We start from the raw sequence: 20184 nt of genomic DNA on the forward strand, positions 1-20184 counted from the left end.
AATACTGAAATCCCCTTCTCAGTGGTCTTACGTGTTCCCAGATTGCACTGCTGCAATCTATAATGAAAGTGGTGAGGCTCATCTTCCTGTCCACCCACACTTCCCTGCTCTGTCAGTCCCTACATTGGCTTCCAGTTAGATATAGGGCTCAATTTAAGATTCTGTGCTTGCTTACAAGTCCATACATAATACTGCTCCAACCTACCTATCCTCCCTAATACACAAGTATGTCCTGTTGAGGCCCCTGCACTCTGCTGAAGACCTACGTCTATCCACAGCCTGTACTCCCACATCTGATGCTTGCCGCCAAGACTTTTTCTGTGCAACTCCCTTTCCTTCGTTAGACTTTCACCCAGTCTCCACTCCTTCCAAAAATCTTTGAAATCACACTTCTTCAGGAAGGCATATCATTAAAATTGTTAGCAGATTTTCATTCCCCCCTCCCCCCATGACTCCTCTCCTGCAACTGTCAAAAATAAATTAATAATAAAGTTCTCAGTGAATACTTTTCTAGCAACCTATTTCATTATCCCTACTTATACCTTTTGTGTCAATATACCCCAACCCTCTAGCCTGTAAGCTCATTAACAGGGCACTCAACTACTCTGTTCCTGTGCGTCCATTTGTCTGGTTACAGTTACGTGTCTGTTAGTCCACCCGTTGTACAGCGCTACCGAATTTGCTGGCTCTATATAAATAATAAAACATGTGAAGGTTTCTGTAATGTTGAAAGAACTGCACAAATATTTCCAGGGACACCATGTAACACAAGCAATACAGTTTGGGCAGTTGTTATATTATCTAGGGTCTCAGAGTTCCGTTTCACAGTCTTTTGTCAAAACTCTTTTTAATGGTTTGACGTAAAACACACTCTTCTCCATGGCACCTGCCACTTCTCAGTTCTCAGCACGCTCAGCCAATCATTAATGTCCAGCTTTCACAAAAATTATGTTGACAATTTATAAGTACAAAGTCAGTTTATATCAGTGCAAGTAAGGAGGAGGTGGTGGTCTGTGGTTGTTGGTCCTAAACATACATATGTTTGCACCCTTCCCTGTCACAGATGCCTCATTCCAGGTCCCCATTTAACCTTGTACTGCCGAGAGCCCCAGATGGATTGAAATCTTACCTCTTTATCCAAATCAGGGAAGTGTTTTTGAAGCCTTTTCACACTTGCTTCTTGCTTTTCCCAGTCATCTTCAGACAATGAACTATCATTATCTGAATTCCCCTTTAAGACGAATTAAAAAAAAAAAAAAAAATATGTAATAAAACCACAAGTGAGAAAAAAAAAAAAGAGAGAGAGACGTTTGTTATTGAGAATAAAAGTTGTGGAGTAAACCATAGTTTCCCAATTAGAAAATAAAGCTATTACTAATAAAGGTTTTTAGTGAGACTAAATGTTTTTCAAATGAAGGAGTTATAAGCAGAGATACAGAGACAACATATTTTGACCCCTACCTGTCTCAGCGGGTAAAAATGAGATTGTAATACAATTGTATTGCAAAGCCATGGCTGAATATTACACATTAACTCATGTATATACTTGTGATATAACCCCAAAATCTATACTCTAGTGCCGGATTAATCTGCCGCCCTTTCCTTCCGCTTTCTACAATCCTAGATAATGGAAGGACAGCATAGGCCAGGAGCTCCACTGAATGGCTTCGAGCATCCAGTTGACCCTCTAAGCCAAGCATTGGCTCCTCATTCATAAAAAATGTACGTACATGACTGCAGGTCATAATCTCTACATCAAAAACACTTAATTAAAGGACCACTCTAGGCACCCAGACCACTTCAGCTTAATGAGGTGGTCTGGGTGCCAGGTCCTTCTAGGGTTAACCCATTTTTTCATAAACATAGCAGTTTCAGAGAAACTGCTATGTTTATGAATGGGTTAAGCCTTCCCCCTATGTCCTCTAGTGGCTGTCTCATTGACAGCCGCTAGAGGCGCTTGCGTGCTTCTCACTGTGATTTTCACAGTGAGAGCACGCCAGCGTCCATAGGAAAGCATTATGAATGCTTTCCTATGTGACCGGCTGAATGCGCGCGCAGCTCTTGCCGCGCGTGCGCATTCAGCCGACGGGGAGGAGAAGAGGAGGATCGGAGGAGGATCGGAGGAGGAGAGCAGGAGGAGATCTCTCCGCCCAGCGCTGGAAAAAGGTAAGATTTAACCCCTTTCCCCTTTCCAGAGCCGGGCGGGAGGGGGTCCCTGAGGGTGGGGGCACCCTCAGGGCACTCTAGTGCCAGGAAAACGAGTATGCTTTCCTGGCACTAGAGTGGTCCTTTAAGCTAAAGTTGTTTTTGTACTTTGAGTGTGCCTTTAAAGGGATACTATAGTGCCAGGAATACAAAGTTGTATACTTGGCACTACAGCTCCAACTGCTTCCGCCTCCATCGCACTCTAGCCATCAGGAAAGTATTAATAGATAACAGAAAAGTGATTATATTTATAAATTCTACCTTAAAGTAGAGGAAGGTTGGCATTCACAAGCTTTTAATTATGGAGTAGATGAGAAAAGACTTTAGATAGCAGTAAAAGAGCTGAATTATTCATTAGAGAGGGTAATGCAAAACACCCTTATTAGAAGAGGGAACAGGGAGTTAGTACATACCGAATTAGCTTTCATTTTCTTTGCTACTTGACCATTGCCGCTTTCTTGGCCTTGGGAACTGCTTTTAGGCAAGTCATCTAATTTTCTCTTGCGAGATGAAGCTGAAACAGAAATAAATAGTAACACAGGTAACAATGAGCATCCATGTATTTGGGATAATGATGTATTTGCTTTGTATTAATTGATGTATTAATGATGTACTTATGCATTGTGAGAAGAAATATTATCAATGAATTAAGGGTTGAAGTGAACACTTAAACAATTAAGAAAACGTGAGAAATTACACATGAAAAGAAAGGAATACTCTGACAAATACACAAATACTGTCTGCAAAAACCTAAACATATCACCAGTCTTCTTTCACTTGCTAGTCCCTTAGCTGCAATCAGCCCCCAATGAAAGAAGAGGTGTTTACACCCATACGATCACTAATATGGTTAATTGCATGCACATATATTAACAAGGTCAAAGCTAGGAGACTTTGGCTTTATCCTTCCCTCTGATCTCACGAGGGAAGGGAAAAATAAGCATGCAGTACTGCATTATTTTAAGATAAGTGAATCACTAGCTTAAAAACATGTTGTACAATAATACTGTTACCTTACCATCAGGTTTATTATTTTCCTCATGATTTATTGATTGAAAGAATATATAATAAACATAAATCTATGCCTTCCACCATGCAATTATAAAGGCACTTTTGCTCATTAGGTTTTAAAAATATATAGCTAAGTTAATGAAAACAACCCCACTAACATCTTACAACTTTGTATTACTAACACTATAGATTCCCTTTAAAGGGCAGTCTAAGCACCATAAACACTACAACAAACCAACGTTTATGTGCCAAGTGTTCCCATGTACAATCCCATAGTAAGTAGTCAAAATGGTTTTGAATAGTTTACCTGAGAACAAAGGATGGCTGTGATCCAACCCCTATTCACATATAGGAAAATAGAAAAGTTCCTATATGCATAAGATATATCAATTTTGTCTATTTAGACAGAATGCATTGGCCATCAGCTCTGCCTGTTCAATAAATTCCATAGATGAACGAGCAGAGCTGATGGCACTAATATGGAAGTAGGGACTTCTTCTTGATATTTGAAGGGGATAGGGAGGGTGTTATCTTTGTACCATTACCCCTACAATTAATAGTTCAAGTGATGTTATTGCTCATATGGTCCCTATTAAGAATGATGAATTGCTTTGCCTCAAATGATAATAGTTTCCAGATCTACTAATGCACAAAAGAGAACTGAGGAAACAAAGAATCAAAAAAAAAAAAATAAAAATCCATTAACCACCCCAATTTTATATCTATAACACAAAGTATTTATAAATACATATTAAACATATATACAAACATACATACATATACAGACATTCCAACATGTCAAAGATGTACTTGTCAAGTAAGGGATTTTCTAAGTGACAAGATAATGATGCAAATTCATCGAAGAAAATGCCAAACAGTATATTTTGATTAGTTGGAAAATTCTTTCAAAAGCTTTCATCTTGTTACTTACTCCAGGACACACCTAAGGGTACATATGTCTGTCTTCAATGTGTAAAAAAACAAAACACTTAGACATTAATTTTATCTTAATGATCAAGTTAGCCACTGACTAGTGAGCACTAGTAAAAAAAAATATAAAAATATGTACACGTTTTATTAAAGATCTAGTATAATCAGCAAAACAAAGCATCTGGATGTGACATGCTAACCGAACAGTGTGAGCCCTAAAGAAGATTTATGCCAAGCTACTATATTTTTTATCACAATCACTGATACAAAGTTGAATATGAAGATGGAAATGTTATTTAACATCTGTTGTGAAAGTAAAAAGGGGTAAAAGTGCCTGAGGTTAAGGCACTTGCTATTAAATTTAAACATGTCTTCTCCTGTCTAAAGCCTTTAAAAAGTTGGACAACAGCTGTGATAGGATATGGCAAGGATCCCCATATGTCAGTTTGACGAGACACTTCTGTTGGCTTAATACACAACTCAATGAAATGGGCAAACAAGAATTGGGTGTGTTATATATTTATAGTAAACCAATGTGAATAAAGGAGCATAGGCAGTAGCAAATCACTCAATAATCCAGTAATCATAAATTATTATTTTTTTTAAATAGACTTCGGTTTTACTCCTAATATATGAATTTTACTTTGAATTCCTGAAAAATATTACTGTAGAGCAGAGGTGTCAAAATAATTGTCTGTGGGCCTATTCCGGTCACCTAAAATCTTTTATGCGGCCAGCAGCAAGAACTGGCGACAAGGGTGTCAGATCTATGCAGATGTAGAGTAAGGGGGAGCACCAACACTGCAGGAGCAAAAGCACAACCAACACAAGAAGGATGAGGCACAGCTGGCTAAACATCTAAATCATCCTACACAAGTTTGCAGTCAGTGCAGTATGTTGCCCTCCTGTTCAGATGCAAAACTTAAACCCCTGATGACTGACAGCAGTACGGTGAAAAGGCCTGGGATCTGACATTGCATATTGTCCACATCCACTTAACTGGAAGATTTCTTTTGCCAGTTATACCGAGCACTCCCAGCTCAGACATGCCACACAATAGTAGGAGACCTAAGTGGGAGATAAGGATAAGAGGGAACCAAGATGGAATAGGGAGAAATAACGGAGGAGAATAAAAATAGGGTATGATAACTAAAGGGTGGGATTAGGGAGAAACAACACAAGGTGTGAGAAAAAAGAAAATAAAATTAAGGGGTTGGAATAACTATGGGGGAAAGAAAAAGATAATCAAGTAGATAGGGGGACACCTAAAGAGATGCATAAAAATGTGCTGCAAGTGGAAAGGTCAGGGACCCAATATCGTATCCCACCATCTAGACTCACAGTGCAGACTGAACGTACCAAGCTGACCTACCGGGCAGATGTGATGGAATATTCTCTCTGTCTATGTTCTAACTCAGTTGCCCTACAGTGAGGGCAACCCACAACAGGGATGTAGAAAAAAAAAATCACCAATAGGTGAATATGGCCACGAGACGCAAGGTAAGGGGTATACGGGCAGGTGGTCTCCTCCTGAGACCCAGCCCATTAGCTTGTGTCCTCTGTACTGGACATTATTTTAACATGCATCTCCTTTTATTGTTTTGAGCTACTCTATCAATCCCTGATGTATTGTAAAGTTCTTTGCTTTCCAGTGATAGATCATGTGGTAGGCTGGGATGCTGGGCACCTCCTCTTCCTTTTCTTCAAAAAATGGATGGCATATTGGAAGACAATTTTTCTCCAAATGACTGTCTCTTGCTACTGGTTTTCTTAGAATGTCCCAGAATCAAGGATTTTAAGTACTTGATGCTCCTAGTCAACAAAACCTTTTACATACTCTTAACAATTTAAACCAGCATTATCTGTCTGTTAGAGCACTTATAACTAATGGTTCAAATGATTTTTTTTTAGGGAAAAAATGTACTTTTTATTACCAGATACATTAATCAAATAATCCGGATTTCTTCAATAGCTGGCTCACCAATGCAAAAAACTTAAGTTATAGATTACAATTAGTACAGCACCTTCTTGTGTCTATAAGACTTCAAGCTACTATTTCCACATTGCTCACACAATTACAAAACCCTCCTTAAAAATAAATTTTAAAAAAAGCCTCCCCGTGTCCCAGAAGTATTACCCCTTTTAACCCCATTGCCTTTATAGACATATTTCCCCCTATGTTCCAATCATAGCGAGTGTGTTCTGTTCAGATGAATGATTTAAAATGCAGATAGGAAACACATTCTGGAACTCTATCTCAGGATTATGTAAGGAAGAACAGACTGTGGTCTGCATCTGCAAAAAAACAAAGACCCAGTGTTCCACTGTGGCACAGCACTGGGAGGCTGTTGGAGTTATGGTCTACACAATCCACCCATCATTCCAAGCACTGCCTGTAGAATTGGAAAGCTAACTTTGATTTTGCTTACCTTTATCATCATATAGAACTAAACCAGCAGCCACAGCTCCATCCAAAGTACTTGTTGATTTAATCAGCTGAAAGGGGAAAACATATACTTTTTATACTGCAAGCAATTTTAGGCTTCTGTGTGATATAGGTAGAAAAGGACACATCATAAGAAAAAGTATTTTAAAGTGCCCAGACTCTACTGGATTAAAAACCAAACACACACATTTACCCTTTACATGTTCGAAAGAGCTCTGAAAAAAAACTACCTTCTGCAGATTATTTTGGACAATGGAGCCATGACATATTCCCTTGGTTAGTATTGAACAATGAACTATATAGGCATTTTCCATATTTAGCTTCCCCTGCTCATTAGCTAACTTAATACATATTTGGCTAGGGAGTTTGAAATACTGCATATTTTTATGAAAGCTTTTTTATGTCCGTAAAAAAGCTTTCATAAAAATATGCAGTATTTCAAACTCCCTGAAATTAAAGGGATATTTAAAGCACCAAAGCAACTATAGCTTAATGAAGCAGTTTTGGTGTACAGATCATGCCCCTGCAATCTTGCTGCTCAATTCTCATTTGCCATTTGAGAGTATCACTTTTGTTTCTGTTTTGGCATGCGTAGCCACACCTCTCCTAACTGTGACTTTCACAGCCTGTATAAAATATGTTTTCATTTTCAAACCTACATTATATTATAGCACAATGTGCTTATTTTAGACTTATCTCCTGCTCTGTTAAAGGGACCCTATAGGCACGCAGACCACTTCAGATCATTGAAGTTGTCTGGGTGCAGCGTCCGTGCCCCCCTTAGTCCCGCAATGTAAATTATTGCAGTTTTTGATAAAATGATTACATTGCAGGAGAAAGACTGTGTCTAGTGGCTGTCAGGCAGCCACAAGAGGTACTTCCTAGATTCTAACAGACTTTTGGTCCCCTGACATCCTCACACTCTGCATAAGGACATCCAGCATAAGTAAAATCCCCGTAGAAAAGCATTAAAGGCTCCCCCCCATCAGATGACATTGGAGGAGGCAAGAGCGCCTAACCAGTGCTGTGGCACATCCGCGCTGGAATCAGGTGAGCAGACAAAGGTTTTTGTAAACCCTTTCTGTGCCGGGGGTGGGAATGGGGGATCGTCAGAGGGAACTATAGTGTAAAGAATACAACCATTCCTTACACAATAAAATCCCTTTATTGAAGTTTAACCACACATGAGGTGGTTGCAGGCTATTAACAGAGCAGGAGATAAGAACTAAGACAAAAAAGGGGGGAAGAAGGCTGTGGCTATGGCAGCATAAACCAAGTTATATAATTCTAAATGGCAAAATGTGAGCAATGACACTGCAGTGGCATGATCTATATACCAAAACCACTTTATAAGCACTGAGACAAGTTTTGCTTAATGGTGTCCCTTTAGTGCAAATGTGGGGAACCTTCGACCCTCCAGATGTTTTGGACTACATTTCCCTTGATGCTTTGCCAGCTAATTGCTGTAAGAGCAATATGGGAGATGTAGTCCAAAACATCTGGAGGGCCGAAGGTTCCCCCACCCCTGCTTTAGTGGAACATATTATTATTATTATTATTATTATTATTGCCATTTATATAGCGCCAACAGATTCCGTAGCGTATACTTTTCTTGCCCTACTTGCCAACAGGAGCACCGCAAAGAGGGTTTCAAATTCACTACTCGTCTATTTAAACAATAACTAGACTTGAGGAGGTGAAAAATGTAGAGCTCTAGCTATTCTAGATCTACAGTTACTATGGTGCGGTGCCTACCTTAGCTGGCAAAGCATGTTTTGAGTTGTAGTTCTAAAACAGATGGGGCTGTCCTTGTTGATCTTTTGTGTTGTATTCTTCTCAAATGTCAGATTTTGACCTTGATATCATAACCGTATTACCATGTAATTCGAGCCAGACCTTGTACTTCCTACTTGAACTGCTCTATTGTTTGTATCGTGATACCTTTCTTTTTTAATAAATAAAAAATGGATTTATAAAGAATCGCAAAATAAATTGACAAAACAATATCTTCCTGCCAAGCAATATGCGACAAGCACGGACATACAAATAATAGTTCAGATACTCCTGCTGTAAAAATAATGCATTGTGGATCATCAGTGAAACAGTGCTGCTTATAACCTGGAGCCATAACAAAAACATACATTTACAGAATAAACCAAGAAATCTGTCACTTTAAAAGCTAAGCAAGACTTTCATAAACCAATCATATAATATGAACCATGAAAAACATCCTAGTTTTCATCTCTTTCTCTAGTTAGATGGAAATACACACAAGGCACCAGCATTTATAATGTAGGTTCTCCAAGAGAAAATGCCTTGAACACAGAGTATGGTAACTGAGATTGAAGATTCTTATCTTTTTGAAATGTGGAGCATAAATTAACCCTGCTGACTGCTCCTTTTAGTCAAGCAAATTGGACAAATATCAAATGACCCTTATATAAACAATGCACAAAAAGGATGATTTTGTATATCGAGACCATGAATGCACCAACATATTCCATAAAATAGTATATACAACAAAGTGTGAAAAATATTACCACAGGGAAAGAACATGAAAAAAGTATTTTGTGGCTACAACGTGTAGGAGTACAGAGGTAGACATTACTTGTAATAGTTCATCATCTGTCCGTTGTGGGAAGACTTCCTTTAACTTTTGCAGTGTCTCAACTTTGGTTTCGTCTTTTGATTCTGATGTATTGTTCAAAGCAGACCTCTTCACCGGGGGATGTTCATCTGCTGAATCGTCTGTTACAGAATCAGATAAGCTATTCCTAAGAAGGGGAAAGAAAAATGTGTTATGTAGAAGCATGTTACAGACCTTCATGTGCCATATCCAATGTTAATCTGCACACTCCAAATTTAAAATGAACATTTTCTAAGCAACTGTCAGTTTGGATAATCTCAGAAGTATATATATGGCAGCACATAGGAGAGCGAGAGTGTTTCTAACTTAGCAAGATGGTGTAATTTTCAGCAAAACAAGCTCTGGTATTATGAATGGAAAGTACTCAAAAGCCTCTGGGGCACCAATTGTACAGATCATTTTTAAACAATATGTTTTTCTCGAGAAAGCCATAACAAATTGCAAAGATCAGGTCATATCAAAGTAATTGGTGTGCAGATCTGAAAATGGCAAAAGACACATTTGTGGATCAGTTAGATACACACAGATGCCGGCTAAGGGTTACAAAGATTGCAACTGAAACACCAATGGATGTTAATTGGCTTCCAAATCCTAAAGGTGGAACAACAAACTAGAAACTTAACATTCAATAGCCAATTTTTCATGAAGTAAAACATTCCATGCCTGATTTTTAAAAAAGGAAAATATGAAAAGTATTCTCTTTCTCAAATAATTGATTTATATAGCTGTACATTTGGAGCTATCCAACTCTTCACAAACAACTTCAATGTATAATTAATATATAATCTTTCCAGTTCCCATCATCTCCCTCATCCATGTTCCCACATATGCATTCTCCCCTCCTCTCAATTCCCTTCCTTAATGTCTACTCTCCTCTTGTGACGTAGCTAACAAAAATATATGTAAGTCAATTATTGAAAAATAAACTTCCCGGCCTAATATTTAATTGATATGAACTACAAAGTTACTATAAGCATCCTACACATAGAGTGTGTGTGAGTAGAGTATTGCATACACACACAAATACAATTTCAAACTCCTAAATTACTAGTCCGGTTACTTAACACAACCCTTTTTCTATGGTTTCTTACATTCAAGGCATGATACTCCCAACTCAACTGTTGAGTTTTTTGAGAGAATATCCATCAGATTTTGTTGCAAAGTACTAGACCAAACAAGTGCACTATTAAAATATGAATCGCTCACATATAACTCTTGAAACAACGTGGCAATTTGCAGTGGCAATATAAATATTAAAATGACACTAAAGGCACCCAGACCACTTCAGCTCATTGAAGAGGTCTGGGTACAGTGTATCTATTGCACTTAATGCTGCAATGTAAAACATTGCAGTTCCTGAGAAACTGCAATGTTTACATTGTAGCAGTACGCCTGCCTCCAGTGGCTATCGAACAGCCACTGGAGGCGCCTCCTGGCTGGGAAGCATACAGAAGGAATTTCTTTCCAACAACTGAAATCAAATGCCCTTTCATGATGCTACTAGCCACAGTGAGTAGAAATTCAACCCTGGTAAATGTGCCACAAGACCCTTCAGGCTTGCACTGGCAAATAACTTTTAGGTCTGGCTGGTCACATAGGACTTTAAATTAGGCTTAATGATAGACTGTCCAAATGAGCAAAACAACTTGCAAGAGATCAATTTTTACACTCTAGGACATTTTAGCCCCTACAAAGTCTTATATAGGCATATGTATTAATGCAAAAGCACATTCACCCTGATGCAGAGAAGAGAGTCATTGTCTCATAATGAAAAAAAATCTTAATTAAATACCAATTACTAAAGTGAAATTCAAATGCAGTCATAACAAATCATATGCAAAAGTGGGGGCTACTTTTTACTATGGTAAGGATGACAGAGTGGTGTTTCTGTCATGTTTTTTTTTCTCAATAGTCAAAAGCAAGCAGGTTCCTTCTGGCACATTGCGAGAAGAGTTCAATAGAGGACCCTTCGGTCTCCATAGACGTTTGTGCTGCACTAACATATATAGATAAGAATACAACAGTGACACAAACTGACTGAAGACAGATTACTTCAGCTTCTCCTCCTCTGCTGCACACCAAGCGGGGAAGTCAAATTCAGAGATCTTTGTAAGATAAGGAAAAAAGATTTGGATGCTACTTTAGGCCTTTATTTCTTTTTGTATGTTTTTTTTGTCATTATATCATTAATATACTGCTAAACATCAATTAAGAGGGTTCTTAAAACATAACTACAAAAGCAAATTCAACCCAGAGAAAACCATTTGCCACATAAAATCAGCATTGTCTGAAGTGAGATTTGTCCAGATTACTGCTTGACATGCCCAGCTATGAAACACTTAAAATAACTAATCCACATTCAAAAGGATTCGTTTTCTGGTACTTGTCAAACAATGGCCCAAGTTAAAACATAACCATTAAGCATTATACGGCTTAATAAAACACAACATTGAACACATTAAGCTCTTAATTCTCAAAATAATACCGGTATGTACACAACAAATGGACTTTAGAAAATTAATCATCAACAAGCTGGCATACAATCCATATATTCTTGATATATCCATGCAACAAATGGAATCTTTCTTGTACCAGCAAGTTTTTTTTAAAAACATACCTCTTAACAGGACGACACATTTCCCAATAAAACCAAGTTTTGACAAGTGCTTCACTAATCTACTGGGTCAGTAAAAATAAAATTAAAAGAAGGTCTCTTTGGAAAGATTTCTAACCTGTGCAGGCCAACTTTTTAAAGGAAAAACAGAAAGATTCACCTAAGAAAGCTACAGTATGAAATGTGTGGATAATTTTTTTAAACACAAACAATAGAAAAGGCACACTGTTCTTTTAAAAAACAAACAAAAAAAAAAAAAACAACAAAAGGGGTTTAGCATTAAGCATCATAACCAATATGGGGACAGCCCCCCAAGGAAACGGGAACCACTGTCTTATGCGTTTCGTGCATTTAGCACAACAGAGGTTCTGGTTTCCCGGTGTGGTGCTCCCCCCAGTATAGGTTTGATGCAAAAGTGGGTGAAGAGCTCTCTATAAAGTTAAGCAAATTCCTGTTGAAGACAGGAAAACTGTTTAATTGAAATGGGGCAAGTAACTGGAAGACTGAAATGATACCTGCTCTCAGCCAAAATGACAGGGTAAGCTCAGATGTATAAAACCCAAGAGTGGGCAACAGGGCGAGGGTTAGTCGATGGGGTGGAGCCACCAAATTATCAATCCATGTAAGAAGAAAGAAAACCTTACACTGAAGGTCCAAGGCGGATGCAGATGTTGGGGGTGTCCATAACAACTGATGGAATGTTTAAGAAAGAACAAATGTGTCTCCTAACCTGAAGTTTAAGTGTCACATAATACAGAGAGCTTCATCTGGAGAGGTGATAACAGTTCATATTTTATTTCTGAAAACTAATAGCTATGTGGGGAAGCCCAACATATAAGCCACCTTGTGGAACCACAATAGTATGGTGACGGTTAGGAACTCCTTTCTACATGCCATTGTGGAGATCAGCAAATTCAGAAATGTTGGTATAGGGGAACAGCTACCTTGTTAAGTAGAGCATTATAATATCCCTTAATTTTGCTCAGTTTATTTACCAGTTCATTATGAGCAATGCACAATTTATCTGTTTTATTCTGTAAGATGTCCGTTCACTGTCCCAACTTCCATGGTGGAGGTCAGCAGTTACGGATCAAAAATCAGTAAAGTTTTGTGTAGGTTGTGGAGTATGGCGTGCATTTGTTTCTCAGATACCTGGACATCATTGTCTAAAAAGCAGCTCTTGATGTGATGCACTGTCGGAGGCTGGAGAATTAACTGCCGAACAGCTGTCATCTTGCTCCATGTGGTGGTAATTTTTAGCTGATGTAAGGGCCTCAGCACTTCTGGATACTTTTGGAGAAGACTAAAGTATCATCTTAAGTGAATATGACAAACTAATCGAAAAACACAGTTGAAAAATCGCTGTATTTAGTAGCTTGAGCTTTGTGTCATCGGAGCTCTCACTCCATGTGTTCTCGCTTTTGTCTTTGGATGACCACGCTCCTAAAAGCATTTAATGTTTAAATAACATTTTGTTGGCTGATGTGTCATTGTGTGTATGTGGGGGAGTTTGTGTACTGCTATTGAATGGGAAAAGCAGGGTTGTAATTTTTTGGTAGGAAAAAAAAACAAAAAACGAAACGTTTTTGTGTGAAGGTCAAGAATGTAAGAGAAGGCAAGAATGTTTTCATATGTAGAGCCAGTGTGTAAAGAGAGCATGGGTGATATTTGCACCTCTTATTTCGCCATGTTAAATAACAGTGAGTATTAGGGATACATGGGAAAAAGAAAGAGGATATCAAATAAAAATACAGACATTATATGTGCCTGTTAAGGAAAAAAGATAATTTAAGGAAAATACCCTGAACTTTGCTCTTTAATTTTACAAACATCACAAAACCAAAAAATAAATATTTCAATCACTTTAGTTATATTCTAGTCCAAGAATGAAATGTAAAAATACACTGACAAATGTCAGGATTGGATCTTCACTGCTAGATCTACCCTGGCAAAAAATAAAAATAAAATAAATGTTCAATGGAGGTTACCACCTCCTGCAGAGCCAAGAGCAGAAAAGAGCACAGTACATGGTCACAGTGCAAATTAAATAAATGCATCCCCTCCCATAAGGATTCAGTCGAATGCCTCTTTATATGGAGGGCCAAACAGATATGTCATGTGATACTACCCAGCAGGAGAAGGCACGTTCTATCTCACGGCTGTCTGCAGTAACAGCTGTCTAATGACAGAACCTGCCGAAGAGGTAAAGGGTGGAAATTGTGTTACACACTTACGCACAAACACACAGGGCACCACAGTCAGATAACCTCTAAAGACATCCTTTGAAATTTTAAAGATTTTAAAGCCACAAAATCTTCTGATATGAGAAAGTAAAGTTTTTTTTAATAATGTTCAGCGATTAACAAAGTTCATTTGTATGCGGTGTAGTGTTTTATGTATTTATATGCTTATAACCAGAACATGTTGCTCTCTCTAATTTAGGGGCAACCATTTTCCACATAAAGGGAAGAATGCCATGTTTGTAAGTGGACTATATAGCTAAAAAATTAAGATCATAATAGTAAATGACAACCCAATTTGTATGTGGGATTGCCATATTTAAAAATTAAGTTATTTACTAAATCAGCTAAAAGATAGAATTTAAAGCAGCACTGTCTTTTTTTTATCCCTTATGTCCCTTGCATCTTACAGAGTTTTAGAAGTGGTCACGGTGGTAGGAGTCAGTAGGTGTATATAGTGAGATATTGGTACTTGTATGCTGTGGGCTAGTTATTCCCAAGGCACATGTGACTTTGGGAGCCTGGAACTCTGTTTTGGACTGCTAAATGTCAATACTGTGCATTAAATATATCAGTCATTCGTGCACACGGCGAGACTGCAAGGGGAGGCCTGAATGTCACCTTGCCAACTACCCAATCAAAGCATTTTTCATTATAAAAAAAATAAAATAATATATATTTAAAATGGTTGGAGTAATCCTATAATGACTATACTATCTCCTTAATTATTAGCCTTTACCCTCAGCATCTAAAAAAAAAAAAAAAAAACTCTGGTGAGACTTGCCTGCTTGTCCCCTGCTCAGGGATCATCACTTGCGAGGCTCCCTCAGGCCCTACCAACTCCATCCCGATTCTCCCCTCACTCTTGTTGGGAGGTATGCATGATATTTCCAACCGCTACCAGTTTAAGGACATGCAGGTAAGTGTTTGCACAGAACATGTGCAACAGGCAGACTTACCCTCTGTTTTGACAGAGATGTTCCTCTTGATCATGCTCATCAGGACTTTCAGCTCCTGGGGGTTCCACTCATTTTATTACCCGTCTTTATTATTTCCACACTAAGGAGGTCCTGTTCAATAAAGGGCATACAAATCTCCCTTTCACAGACACCCATTGAAAGTACTTCAGAAGGTAACCTTGGGGCTTCCCATTACACTTGACGTTTTTTAAGAATTGCAAAATTACTCCTGCACTTCTGTATGTGGCTCCAAAGCTTTTCTTGGTTCTCTGGGGATCTTGGTCCCAGACAGCTATGCTAGTCACTAAATGTCTCACTTCTGTCTCTGTTAACATCCCTTTGGTCCTCACTGGTTCATTCTCCACCTAGTGCCACTACCTACTACAGCAAACATGTCAAACTCAAAAGCTAACACGGGCCAAATAAACAAGGTTTAAGTTTATGTGGGCTGCAAAAAAACTAAAACTCAAATTTTCATAGAAACGTGGGTTTATTTTGAAAAGTACAGTACAAAAAAGTTGCCTGACACTGGACGTCCTCACACTCGTAGGGCTTCAAAGTAAACCAAAGAGCAAATTTATTTTAAGATAAACATTTGCATATAACTAATGTTTCAGACCAACTTCCTTGACAAATTAACCCCTTAAGGACCGGCCTGTTTTTGCAATGTTCTACGTTAAGGACCAGAGCAGTTTTGACACTTTTGTGGTGTTTGTGTTTAGCTGTAATTTTCTCTCTCATTTACGGTTCCCATCCAAGTTATATATTGTTTTTTTTCAGGACAAGAAGGGCTTTCTTTACATACCGTTATTTGTATCATGTCATATTTTACTTTAAAAAAAAACAAACAAAAAAAAAAAATTTGTGAAAATAAAAAAACAAAAAAAAAAGAAAAAAACATGTTTTTGGACTTTTACTTGACAAATCTTACTTCTCTACAAAAGCTTATGAAAAAACTGCTAAATAGATTCAAAATTTTGTCCTAGGTTTACATGCTTTATTGCAAGTTGTAGGCCTATAAGTACAAGTAGGAAATTGCTGCTTCAATATATCAATAATATATATATATATATATATATATATATATATATATATATTTATTTTATCAATAGTGGCATTGTAACACTGTTATATGTCATAAATCCCCGAATCACACCTTACATGTACATATTTTTTTAAAGTAGACAACCCAGGGTATTCAATATGGGGTATGTCCAGTCTTTTTTAGTAGCCACCCACTTGTGTGTTAATACCCTGCCCCCTCTCCCCAATTTAACACACTGCACAAGGTCCCCAAAACCCCTCTCTTCCCCTACCTTAAAATGAGCCACTCGTCCTCCAGGTCCAGCACTGCTCTTCTCAAACAGGCCAGACGCTCCTCTGGCACTGCGAGCAGGAGGGAAGGGGGAGTAGCTGGCCTGCGGGAGCATGTGATCGGCCGTGGGAGGGAAGAGAAAAATCAGACAGGAAATATCCGCAGCCACAACACAAAGTGACCCCAGGGTGGGTGGGCTGCAAATATATCCATTGTGGGCTGCATGCGGCCCGCAAGTTTGACATGCTTGTACTACAGTACAAAAATACCCCTTTCTGTCTCATTAGAGATTTTTGCCAGAAGCTCCAGGAAGCAAGGTGAATGGTTATAGTTAGGACCCACCTGGTGGGGGGTCTGCCTTGACGTTGGCAAGTGGGCTTATCCTCTCATGGCCATTGGAGGTAACTAAAAAAACCTCCATTTGTTTTAAAAATACATAGGGATTAAGGTGAGAGCACAGGTAACTTGTTTTTCTTTGGTTTTTACTATATATTGGGGCCGATTTGTATTGTAGTCATTGCTGCCGCCCAGTGATGGAAGTGAGTGCAGGACTTATCGTTCTGCATTTGTACTACAGTATACCTAAATGGGACTCATGCTGGGTTTTGTATAACCTTTTTCTAAGATCTGACAAAATTTAACAAAAGAAGAGAGCCGTAACACCTTAAGGACAGAAACAATTGTACAAGTTCTAACCAAAACCAAAACAAAACCAAGAATTCAATCTGTATGTTTATTCAACCATAACTTACCTCTTTCATATTAAAGGACCACTATAGTGCCAGGAAAACATACTCGTTTTCCTGGCACTATAGTGCCCTGAGGGTGCCCCCACCCTCAGGGACCCCCTCCCGCCAGTCTCTGGGGAGAGGAAAGGGGCTAAAACTTACCTTTCTCCAGCGCCGGGCGGGGAGCTCTCCTCCTCCTCTCCTCCCATTCGGCTGAATGCGCACGCGCGGCAAGAGCTGCGCTCGCATTCAGCCGGTCTCATAGTAAAGCATTATCAATGCTTTCCTATGGACGCTTGCGTGCTCTCACTGTGATTTTCACAGTGAGAATCACGCAAGCGCCTCTAGCGACAGCCACTAGAGGATGTGAGGGCTGGATTAACCCATTTATAAACATAGCAGTTTCTCTGAAACTGCTGTGTTTATAAAAAAAAAATGGGTTAACCCTAGCTGGACCTGGCACCCAGACCACTTCATTAAGCTGAAGTGGTCTGGGTGCCTAGAGTGGTCCTTTAAGTACACCCACACTTGTAATTTTACTCAACAGAAATAAGGCTTTCATTTCACATTAAATATTTATAAATGAAACAGAATTTGAATAAAATCTAACACTGTGTTAAAGTAACAATTTATTTTCCAAGTTCTGCATGGAATTTTAACAGTGAATGACATAATGTTCCCTTTTACTGCAATAAAACACATTTGTATTCTGCAATGTCTAACAAAAACAATGATGCCCGCCATGTACAGGTTTCATGGTGTTTTGTAAAGTTATAGGGTCAAATATAGAGTTTGCCCACTTCAGTTTCTACACATTTAAATTTGTCAGCTTGGTTTGCACAGCACATATTGCCTTTGAGACCGCATGGTGGTCTAGGAATGAAAATTACCCCATATGGTATACCATTTACAAAAGGGGACAGGCCAGGGTATGTCCTTTTTCAGTAGCCTCTTCATCACAAACCCTGGCCAAACGTAAAGCGGTTAGGTTTTTTGTGTGTGATAAATGCAAAAACTAATTATGACGCTTAGGGCGTGTTTTGAACTTTAAAGTTTATATACCGTAATCCATAAGTCAATTTACTTGTTATGTTTTTGTTTGCTTTGTGCTACTAACAAATAGTGGCATTTTAATATCTCCCCGTTGTTTTTAATCATGTAGATGGATCCTGTTTGGAAATACAGCAATTTTCTTTCATATCTGGACTGAAGTTTTCATTTTGCATCATGGATCAGTATACGTGACATTTTTTTAAAATTATTTTTGGTATCGGTTCACAGAGAAAACATTTCAGAATGCATAATAGTGGTCGTTATGACAAGTTCTTTCGCAGTAATCAACAATGCACTGTGACAATGAGCATACACTCTATGAACGGACTATTTTTTTTTGTGAAATGTAGAAGCTAATCTTTTCAGATTAAAAGTGAGAATTAGAACAAAAAAAATTTACATTCAAACTGCAAAGGGTCATCCCAGGTCGGTTCCTTATGCGCGGTCACTACAGGGGTCTTGGATGATGACTAGAGAGGGCCAATACTGGATGACTGTTACGTTGGGAGGTTTAACACCTTTAATAAGGCTGTGTAGCTCTATTATTGTATAGTGCCGTTTAGAGGCAGGGGGTGGGGGAGAGGGATATACCGAGGCTGGGTAACACATCGAGCTGAGGGTGGTCTATGCATAGTTACTATCTTACAAAAAAATAACACAATGAGGTAAAGAACACGGCACAATAAAATAATGAAGAACTGAAAACTGAGCACAAAACAAGATAACGGTCAATGATATACAAACTCTGTGTTTTCACCGGTCCTCATGGTTGTTCAGGTAATGTTCGCTGCTGTGTGGTCCGGTGGGGACTCTAGGAGTACACTGCTTTGCTGTAGCAGGGTTCGATCTGTGTGGGGCTTGTTCTGCAGCACTATGCCCTGTGTTTGCCAAAGAGTCCTGAGGAAGGGCTAGGGTGGCCAGTAACACCTTTGCTTCTGTTAGATTGTGTCTCTCATATTTCATCGTGTATCTCATTTATCATTGTCCTTAAGGACCTGGAGTATGTGCGCAATTCACCAGCGATATTGCACCTGATGTCGTCTGAGCAAAGTTGTGAAGGGTGCCAGCGTTCTTCTCCACGCCAAGGTGTAGCCAGAGAGATCTGCATAAAAAGCGAGGTGCATGCCTTCAAAGTCGTAGGGTGTGCGGTCTTTTACCACTGCGATTACTGCGTTTCTGTCCCTACCGCTCAGAAAGGAGGCCACCAGTTCCCGGGGGATCTCCCTTGGATCCTTGAACAACTTAGAGATGAGGAAGAATCCATCCAGACCCACTGCCTTACCCTGTCTCGAGGGCAGCAATGCTGCAAATAGATATCTAATGAGGTGAGGCAATTCCGCTGCCGGCACATCCTCCATAATGTATTGGATTTTAACATTTGTTCTGCCTTCCAGCGCAGCAAAGTGTGGGTCACAAGTTTTATTCGGCTTGTGCAGATCCTCGATCTTCCGCTGTAGTAAAGCAATTTGTTGGGCTTGCTCTCCAGTAGTATTTTCCAGGATTCCCATCCTGTTGGATAGGCCTCTTATGTCCTCGCAGATCTTTACTGTATCCGCCAGTATAGTGTTCTGGAGGCCTGCTAGAAGTGCCTTCAGGACCTCGGTAGTTATCGGAGTGGTGTCGGAGCCTGTGGAGGCCGGCTTTGGGGGCTGTGCTGCGGGCATTTCTACCATCTCATCCTCGAATGAGAAGTCATCGGATAATTCCGAGTAAGTTTCGGGGTAGTCGGCCATCTAGGGCCCAACCGCACCGCTTGCTTGGCATTGGAGATCTCCGATGTGCAAGTCCGGCTTCAGTTTTTACGGCCTATCTCGATGCCCTAGTATTAAGGGACACCCTTGGAGCAAGTATGTTGGGGTATTGGGGCTCAAATGGGGTGAAAATAACTCCAATAGCCCGGAGCTCAGTTGCTTGGGTCCGCCCCCCTGTAATGTATTTTTAACTTGCTGAAATGCTTTGTGTGTGAAAAATGTGTCCTCTGCAAAGGTCCAGTGACTAACAACTTTAGCTTAATGAAGCAGTTTTGGTGCATAGAC

The 20184-nt window shown here is 39.3% G+C and overlaps 1 protein-coding gene across 1 annotated transcript in view; it reads right to left on the bottom strand.

Annotated features, from left to right (window-relative positions):
• The window catches only part of SMARCAD1 (SWI/SNF-related, matrix-associated actin-dependent regulator of chromatin, subfamily a, containing DEAD/H box 1), a 107825-nt gene that overhangs the window by 70919 nt on the left and 16722 nt on the right, over positions 1-20184 (bottom strand). The window contains exons 4-7 of the mRNA XM_063458621.1: positions 9201-9366; positions 6576-6642; positions 2619-2719; positions 1130-1231 (exon numbers count right to left, since the gene is read on the bottom strand). Of these exons, the coding sequence (XP_063314691.1) occupies positions 1130-1231; positions 2619-2719; positions 6576-6642; positions 9201-9366 (436 nt within the window). The remainder of the gene's footprint in view (positions 1-1129; positions 1232-2618; positions 2720-6575; positions 6643-9200; positions 9367-20184) is intronic.

This window comes from Pelobates fuscus, chromosome 6 (genome assembly GCF_036172605.1).
Source record: "Pelobates fuscus isolate aPelFus1 chromosome 6, aPelFus1.pri, whole genome shotgun sequence".
In the NCBI taxonomy this organism is placed as follows: Eukaryota; Metazoa; Chordata; class Amphibia; order Anura; family Pelobatidae; genus Pelobates; species Pelobates fuscus.